Source organism: Echinops telfairi, unplaced genomic scaffold (assembly GCF_000313985.2).
Source record: "Echinops telfairi isolate 266 unplaced genomic scaffold, ASM31398v2 ScPeMD7_31;HRSCAF=116, whole genome shotgun sequence".
Lineage (NCBI taxonomy): Eukaryota > Metazoa > Chordata > Mammalia > Afrosoricida > Tenrecidae > Echinops > Echinops telfairi.
Window position 1 is genome coordinate 37,038,865 of NW_022103928.1, and position 9,410 is coordinate 37,048,274.

At 44.3% G+C, this 9,410-nt stretch overlaps 1 protein-coding gene across 1 annotated transcript in view; it reads left to right on the forward strand.

The window, feature by feature from the left end:
- The window catches only part of PTPRN2 (protein tyrosine phosphatase receptor type N2), a 1,475,949-nt gene that overhangs the window by 392,654 nt on the left and 1,073,885 nt on the right, over positions 1 to 9,410 (forward strand). Inside the window, exon 3 of the mRNA XM_045290142.1 lies at positions 8,874 to 8,987. Within this exon, the coding sequence (XP_045146077.1) occupies positions 8,874 to 8,987 (114 nt within the window). The remainder of the gene's footprint in view (positions 1 to 8,873; positions 8,988 to 9,410) is intronic.

Consider the following 9,410-nt stretch of genomic DNA (forward strand, 5'->3'; position numbering starts at 1 on the left):
GAGCCTGTTTCATGTGCCTGCACTGTCCTCTCCATTGTCATTGCTAATTGTCCTGGTGTCCGCTGTGACTGGTCATGGCCCCATGCCTCCACACATACATAATGGAACGAAGTGTTGCCCAGTCTGGTGCAGCTTCATGACTGTGGGTGTGTTTGAGCTGTTATCGTGATCCCGCCATGCCTTCTCTTTGAGGGGCTCCTTGGAAGTCGGACCCACTACCATATAGGAGGTCCTTTTCTAATGATTGGTCTTTCCCAATGATATAGCCAAAGTAAGAGAGCTGAAGATCAGCCTTTGCTCCCTTAAAGATCATTCTGGTTGTATTTCTTCTGTTGGGTTCAGTCTGTGATGTTCCACGGCATTATTCCTTGAAGGCATCCACCCTTTTCCTGTCTCCCTTTTCCCTGTCCAGACAGCTGACTTTTACATTCCTGTTAGGTGGTGACACGGACTCATTCTGTCAATGTCATTTCCTAAGGGAAGACTGGGTGGGGACAGCTCCCCCTCTTCTCTACTTACAGTATTCTGCCCACTTTTGGAGACCGTGTCACAGTTATCGTTGAATAATTGAGATCTGTTCATTAGCAGAGGAGCCCTGGTGGGGGAGTGGCTACATGTTGGGCTGTGATACAAAAGGTCAGTGGTCTGAAGCCACCAGATGCTTCTTGGGAGAAAGGGGGGACCTTCTGCTCCCGCAAAGAGTTACAGTCTAGGAAACTCCCAGGGGCAGTTCTGCCCTGCCAGAGAGTCGCTACGAGTCAGCGCCAACTCCACAGCAGTGAGTGAGTCATTTGTGCCCCACCAGCCTAGAAGCCCTGTGAGTAGAACCCCTGTCTTTTACATGTGCCCTGACTGCATGCTCCTGGGCTCCTCTGTCACAGCTGTTCAAGCGCTACAGCAGAGTGAGCTGGACAGGTCAGAGCTCTCCAAGGCAGCATGCATGGGGCCGAAACATGATCCCCACAGTAAGAGGCTTTCCAAATGTGTATTACCGAGGCTTGAGGTGGATGGAGACCACCAAGCAATGAATCCACAAGAGAATTCGCTGTATGGTACAAAGCTATCAGCAATAACTAGTTACTATGTGGTGAATTTATGATGTTCGAAGAGCGCTGTCTTTGGAGTCTAAGAGCAAGTTTGGTGGTTAAGTAAACACTATAGTTATGTGTACATGCCGGAAGAAAGGTCTGGGGATCTATATCTAAAGAATCAGCCAGTGAAAACTGCAGGGAGCAACAGAAAAGTGGGTGATGGGAGATGTCGGACAGTGAAAGACATGACAAAATAATAATTTATAAATTATCAAGGGTTCATGAAGGAGGGGGGTGGGGAAAGAGGGGAAAAATGAGGAGCTGATACCCAGGGCTCAAGTAGAAAGCCAATGTGTCGAGAATGATGGGGGCAATAAGTATACAAATGTGCTTGAAAAAAAAAGATGTATTCTATGATGAGGACAACAAATGTACAAATGTGCTTGACACATGGATATATGTATGCATTGTGATAAGAGTTGTATGAGTCCCCAATAAAATGATTAAAAAAAAAGAAAAAGAAAACGTCTGGGAGCACTGCTCTCCTCTGACATGTATAGGTTCACCATGAGTCAGAGTTGCTTTATTGACAACGTAAAGATATGTTATATACAGTACAATATTACAATATACTATTATGTAATACATATTACGCAATATACTATCATGTAATACAATATACTATTATGTGATACATGTAATATATATAGACCATATCACATATGTGGGGTTCAATGAAAACTTAGATATAACATATGGTATAATATCATATTCCATTTGCCTCAGATGCATGTGAAAATTAGACACTCACTATATATAGTGACCGGAGAAGAATTGGTGCATTAAATTATGGTTCTGGAGAACAATATTGAAAGTACTGTGGACTGCCAATAGAACAAACATCTGTCTTGGAAGAAGTACAACCAGAATGCTACTGAAAACCAAGAATGGAAAAAAATTTGTCTCACGTACTTTGGACATAGTGTCAGGAAAAACCAGTCCCTGAAAAAGGACATCATACTTGGGAAAGTAGAGGGGTATTGAAAAATAAAGACCTTCAGCAAGATGGATTGATTGGCGCAACGGCTGCATAGATGGAGTTAAGCATAAGGACATCTGTGAGGAAGGCACGGGATTGGCAATTTTTCCTTCTGTTGTCCACGGGGTCCCTGTGGGTTAGAACTGACTTGAGGACACGTAACAACAACCACCGCATCATATTATATTGTGAATTCCATGCAACTTACTTTGCACAAGCCATCAAATAGATCATTCACTGGAAAGGGCCATCGTGGTTGGTAAAGGTGAGCGGGGCCCTTCGTGAGATAGATGGGCATAAGGGCCGCTGCAGTGGCTCGCACCAATGATCATGAAGATAGTCCCAGACTGGGCAACGTTTTGCTCTGTTATATGTAAGGTCACATGAGTCAGGGTCAACTCAGTGGCAACTGACAACATTATTTTCTGGGATGCTCCCAAATGAAACACAATTTCCACTTACAAAGCCAGAACCAAAGCCATTTATAGGATATCAGGGTTTACTTTTTTTGAAGAAGAAAAGGGCCTTAAGTGTTAACCATCTGACACATAGATGCATGAACTCTAAGGTATCGTACATTGGCTGATTTCTACGGCAATATGCTTTAACTTCATTAGGGAGACACCCCTACACTCCGTATTGTTGAACTGGATAGCTTCCTCCAGGTTGGGATGGAGAGATTATTTCGACAGAGTGTGGGAACATAAGCAGGGGAATGTTGAGTAAGCAGTGAAACTAGATGGATGTTAACAAGGAGACACTGAATAATTAAATGACCACGAGAGCCTTGGTAATGGGTGCTTGGAGAATACCGAGTTGTGGTGAGCAGCGTGGACAAGACTCATCAGTGCAGGAGATGTCCCTAAAGGGCTCTAGATGATTTTGAGAACGATGAGACCACCAGCCTGCCAAATGACTGGTGTGTCACTTTTAGCGGTGACTTTAGAAACCAAGTCTGAAAAAGAATGGAGCCTCCACTTCTAGATTTGCAAGAGCTTCTGTTCTTCGATGGCTAACCCCCGGCGACTTTGTGGCACTCATCACCCTGAGTCCACATGACAAGGGTCACAGTCACACCTTCTACTTTACTGAGTCCATTGTTCTTCTGGTCTTCATTATTTCCTTAGAAAGCCTTTCATAGTCTTTCCTACTTGCCAGATGACACTGGAGAACAAAGCAGTTGCTTGCATTTTTCAGCCACTGAAAATCTATTTTACCATACTTACTTAGGAACTTCTTTCATGTTCTCTTTCACCAGTAGACATATGCTGAACATTGAGGAAATCAGCAAACTGATGTCGTTAGGTGCTCCGACTGATGTCTAGTGAGCTCCGACTCAGAGTGAGGCTGTATATAACAAAATGAGACCCTGCCCCGTCCTGCATCCATCCTCAAAATTGTTAGTGTGGAAGCCATGTTTCAGCCACTGTGAGGGTCCAACTTGTTAAAGGTCTTTCCCTTCACTGATCCTCATTTTAACAAAACCAGTGTCCTTGTCCAGAGATGGGTCTTTCTTGATAACAGGTCCACAGTGCATGAGAAGCTTCTCCATCCTCAATTCTAAGGACTGTACTTCCTCCAAGAGGGACTTGTTTGTTCTTTTGACAGTCCCATGGTATTTACCTGTCAGTTTTTCATACTGTGGTGACTTGAATATTGCTGTGATGCTGCAAGCTATGTCAGCGGTATTTCAAATACCAGGAGGGCCACCAAAGGTGAAAAACCTTCAGAACAGACGACACCGAAGGTGAACCCTTCAGGACCTTCGTGCAGACAGGGCACGACTCAAAGGAGAGAAAACAGCTATGAATAATCAGAACTTGAGAATGTACCCAGTCTGACTCTAGGAAAACTCAAAATCACCCAGGAGGAAATGGAATGCATGAAGATTCACATTCCTAGGCATTAGTGGGCTGACATGGACTGGCATTGGCCATTCTGAATCAGAAAGTCAATGACAAACTCTCTAGGAACGATGTAGTCATCATCAAAATGGACATTTCAAGATCTGTCTTAAAGAACAACATTGTCTGTGATTGGATAAACATTGTATAGGAAATCCAGTTAATACAACTATTATTCAAATTTATGCACCAATTGAAGAATTCGGTTTCAGATCATTAACACTATTGAAATTAAACTAAATTATAATAAAGGACACCCATATCTTGCTATTCCTTAAGTAGGGTGATATATAAGGGGGTAAATCCCCCAAAATGGATTTTCTTTTTCAAAGCTATGTATTTAAATATTTTTACAAAACAACCTTATCACCTTCAAAGTACTCCCCATTGCATTACACATTTGTCAAATCTGTGATTCCATTCTTGGAAACATTTTTCAAACTCATCTGGATGGCTGACAGCACCTCTTCTATGTCATCAAATCACTGTCCTTTCATGTCCCTCTTCATTTGCAGAAGCTAAAAGAAGTCACACAGAGTGAGGTCAGGTGAGTGAGGTGCATGGGACAAGATACCCATGCTGTTTTTCGCCCAAAACTGGAGCACTGAGATGGCCTCATGAGCAGGTGCATTGTTTTGTCACAAAACCAGTCTCCCATCTGCCACAAATCAGGCCTTTTTTTATTGCATACTGTTACACAATCTTCTCACAACCTCTAAACAGAAAGCTTGATTAATAGTCTGGCCTGGTGGAATGGACTCCAAATGCACTATCCCCCTCACATATAACACAAAGCAAAACAAAAAATGAGCATCGTCTTTATCTTAATCTTTGATTTCACTTAATGAGCTTTTTTTAGGTGAGGTGACAATGGGATCTTCCAATGATGATGTTTGCCTTCAGGGTCCTAAGAATAGTACTATGTCTCATCACCAGTAATGACCTTGGGTGGGTGGGGGGGGAGTCTGGGTCACTTTTGAGTTGTTCTTTCAAAGCACGGCATGTTTCCACTCCATGTTCTTTTTCCTGGTCGGTCAGAACCTGAGGCACCAAGTTGAAGCAACCCTTCTCATTCCCAAATCTTCTGTTAAAATGCCCCGAACCGAGCTCCAAGATAGTCCAGATAACGTTCCCATTTCTTCAATGGTCCATCGTCAGTCTTTGAGCACAAGTGCACACATTTTGTCAACATCTTGGTTCATCAGGAAGCTGACAGATGTCCAGAATGAGGTTTGTCACTAATCGACATTTCACCTTTTTTGGAATGAGAAAACCTCTTGTCCACGTGAGTTTTACCCAAAAAAGTGGTCCTTGTAAGCTGTGTTCAACATCAGCAGTTTCTGTGGCATTTTTCACCCACGCAGGAAACAAATATTCCCTGTGACCAAAGAAAACCTTCCTGGTAGACGCCAATGGGTGCACTAAATCAGAGAGAGTTGCTTGATGCTGCCTAGCAGGAAAATTGCGTCCTATGAAAGCTCTGCCCAGCTGAGCTTTTTTTCTGTTTTTGTTTTTGAGTATCCCCTTGTATATGAATTAAATTGCTGATAAATAAATTGTACAACATGTTTTTATGTATCTAATCAGCATGGATATACTCCAGGTACCAAGTGAACTAATGATTAGTTTTATTTTCATTTTTCAAATCATTAAGTTATTAGCTAAGACAAACTTTGTAACTGTTCAACATTATGCTTTACATTTCACATACAAGGGAGTTTCAAACAGTTCCTGGAAACATTCCATCAGCTTTTAGTTCAATTTTTCCACGAGTTTATTGAAGCACTGTGCCTATTCTTGATATGCTTAAACAAAATGTTTCAAGAAAATCTAAGAAAGATTCTGGGGCTGTATAGGCAATATTGTATGCGAGAAACCACACAGTTTAAGCAATGCCATTACAAAGAAATAATTTACTTTTGAACTTGCAAAATAAATGGGATGTGTTTTTTGACTTTTAAAAATCTGGTATGAAAGGCTGTACGATTTGGTGAGTCTCCTTAGAAAGGTGGTTCTCCAATAGTTGGGGAGGTCTTCGGAAGTGCACTGACCTGAGGATAGGATTCTCTTCTGTGTACTGCCAACTTCGTTCGGGGTGACAACTAACTGCAGATGGCACAGAAACACCCAGTGAATGAACAAGTGGGCTCTGCCATCTACCTGGAATCAGCCAGGCCTTCTGCCCACCTCTGCCACCCACTGGAGGGGGATACTGTCTTTAGTTTGTCCCAGGGTACCATAGAAGCCAATGGCAGACAGGTGCAGTTATGGGGACTGAAGGATATGGCAGGGAACACATTTACTCTGCTGTCACTCGCTGCTGCGAAGTCAGGTCTGACTCAGGGCAACCCTCTAGGCCCAAGCTGAACTACCTGTGGGAGTTTCTGAGACTGTAAACCTTTACAGAGGTAGAAAGCCTCCTCTTTCTCCTGGGGAGAAGCTAGTAGTTTTGAACTGCCAACCTTCTGGTTAGCAGCCCAATGTGGAAGCATTGATATCATGTACTTGCTTCTGGGTCAGTGTTCATCCTCCCTTTCTGCTTGCCAGAAGGGAAGGCAGGGTTATCTCTGACCCAGGATCCTGGTGGTCTGCTGGACAGTTCTCCAGCTGGTGCACCAAGACCTGTTTATATTCCTTCTTGTTTTAGTGCCTTCTCTGTGACTTTGGTCAAGACACCTGCCCCTTAGCTTTCTCCTTTGTAAAAGATGGAGTTGTGTAAGCATACCATTTCTTCTGTTGCGATGTTAGTTGCCCTCAAATCAGCTCAGGGAAATTCAAGTCAGCCTTTCTGAGCCCAATGGTGGCTATTGTGCCAATCCAGCTTATTGAGCACTTCCCTCATTTCCATCGACCCTCTATCTCAGTGGTTCTCAACCTGTGGGTCGTGACCCCTTTGCGGGTCAAATGACTCTTTCACAGACAGGGGTTGCTTGATTCGTAGCAGTAGCAACATGACAGTGATGAAGTAGCAACGAAAATAATGTTATGGTTGGGGGGTCACCACCACATGAGGAACTGTATGAAAGGGTCGCGGCATGAGGAAGGTGGAGAACCACTGCTCTATATACTCTCGGAAGCAGGACCTCTTTTCCTAGCGATATGCCTTTCGGGATGTTGTGCCCAAAGTCAGGAAGCTGAAGTCTCGCTGTTCTCACGTCAAAGGAGCCTTCAGGGTATAATGTTACTTTTAGTGCCTGCATGTTGTGATTCTACTTTCAAGATACTTCTGTGTGCACAGTAAAAGGAAAGTCTTAGGTTTATTTTAAGGGGTTCTTATTTTTCTCTCTATGGCTGCCATGTCTCTCCCTCTTTATGCCAACACATACCTCCCTCCCACCCCCCCACCCCCATCGCCACCACCGCTACCACCAAACCAGACGTGCCCAAAGTCCCTGCATATTAAACATTGGTTCTGCCTGCGTTCCTGCCGGCATGCTGGGCGGGAGTGGCTTTGGGGAGGGCAGTTCATCCTCTGAAGAAGGGGTGTCTCGGGGCAGCATCTCAGGCTGATTGAGCACCTGTGTTGGTGGCCACGTGGCACTTAGAAGGGGCGAAGTGGTAGACTCGGCATAGAGGGGGAGAAAACATGACCGAAGGTTTCCCTGTCCCGGGCCGACCGTGTGCTGGCTTCGAGCAGCTGCACACGTCATCTTCCTGTCTCTGGGCCTGGCACCGGCCCACGGAAAGCCACAAGGTGCGTGCAATACTTAAGATTCTTTTCGGCTAATCAGATGGAGCCAGCCGTCTTAAGCAGATATGTAACATCAGACCCGCAATTACTGAGTCAGTCGGCCGCTCGGCAAAATGTGTTGCTGCTAATTAAACTTGTTGCATTTGAATGGCTTTCTTTGGCGATGTACTGTCTGCCCAGAAACTGTGGTGCACAATGAAAGAAACCACTTTCCTCCTACCGAGGAGGCCCCAAACTGCAGATGGCCGCCCTGTCTGCGGAGCCCTGGCCACAAGATCCGTCTTTTGTGCCGGAGAAAGAAGGTGATTTGAATGTTTGAACCCCCCACAGGAAGCTTGTCTCAAAATGAACATTTCGCCAAATAAAGACTAATTAGGGCCTAAATTAATTAGAAGGTGTGGTTTGAAAAGATGTTGATGAGAAGAGTCTGTCATTTTAGACAAATGGAATAGAGCTAAATAAATTAGTCCTCATTAATATCGCATTGTTGTGCGAGCAGCTCTCTTTTATTGCATTCATTAGAAAGCGCCCCTTGAAATAAGCCTTTGCTGCCCATTATGGATGCAGCCCTCATTTCCCTATGCCTTGCACATGGCGCCTGCATTAAAGATATTTCCACAAATCCTCATGGCTTCAGCAAATTAATATTTATATTTTCTGGGTGTTCTGTTTTTCATCTGGAAAACAGGCCCTGAATGTTATTGACTTTTTTTGTCACTGAAGGCTCTGAAGCAAGCGTCACATCAAAAAACCGTGAACGCCAAGGGAAGGAAGTGACAAAAAGCTAGGAAATGGGGCTGTCGGGGTGGGCAGGCGAGGCAGGGACAGGAAAAATAAAATAAAAGCCTTCAAAGTGTCCCGGATTAATACATTCTTTCCTCTCCACCTTTATATTTGTATTTTTCACGATCCGCTTAAAAGAATTTTTTTTTTAATTTAAATAAACCATGCCTTACTGGTGCTTGTGAATTCTAATGGCTCTGTGAGGACTTTTTCAAGCCGTGTTCCAAAGCCTCACTGCCGTGCATAATCAGAATGCATTGTAAGTATATGTACGACGGAGCTTCAGAAGTTTGTGGGAACATTCCATTATCTTTTAATTTCATTTTCCCACCAATCTTTTGAAGCCCCTTCGTCTAAGCATGTCTCTGCCCTCGGAGAGTGGAATGTCACTTTCTTTCTTTTCTCTCCTTCCGCTCTTCTTACAGACGGGGTATTTGGAAGATGCCAGAGGAGTCCAGCGATAGAGATATACCAGTATGACGTTTCCCCTGCTGTCCAGAAGCATCTGAGAGCCACCTTGCAGAAGCTCTCCCGTGCAGGTACCATGCATCCCAGGGCTTGGTGATCCCTGGGGTGCTCCTCCGAAATTGGGTACTCAGCTAAGGAATGCCTTTCTTCTTAAGTAGATCCACAGGGCTTCCGAGGGAGCCTGGAAGTGGCCTCTGTCCTGAGTCCTGTGGGCTCAGTTAGGTAGCACGGTGGCAGGAAGAAGTAACCTGTAACCAGAGTGTTTTGTTTATGAAAGGTTTTCACACTGGCTCTCCTGATCCTGGGCTGGAAGTTTGGTGGCTGCGGTTTAGTGGTTCTTTTATATGAGGAAATCACCGCTGTCAAGTTGAGTCCAGCTCATCATGACCTTATGGGACAGGGTAGAACTGGCCTTATGGGTTTCTGGGACTATAACTCTTTTTATAATCATTGTATTGGGGGCTCGTACAACTCTTATCACAATCCATACAGCC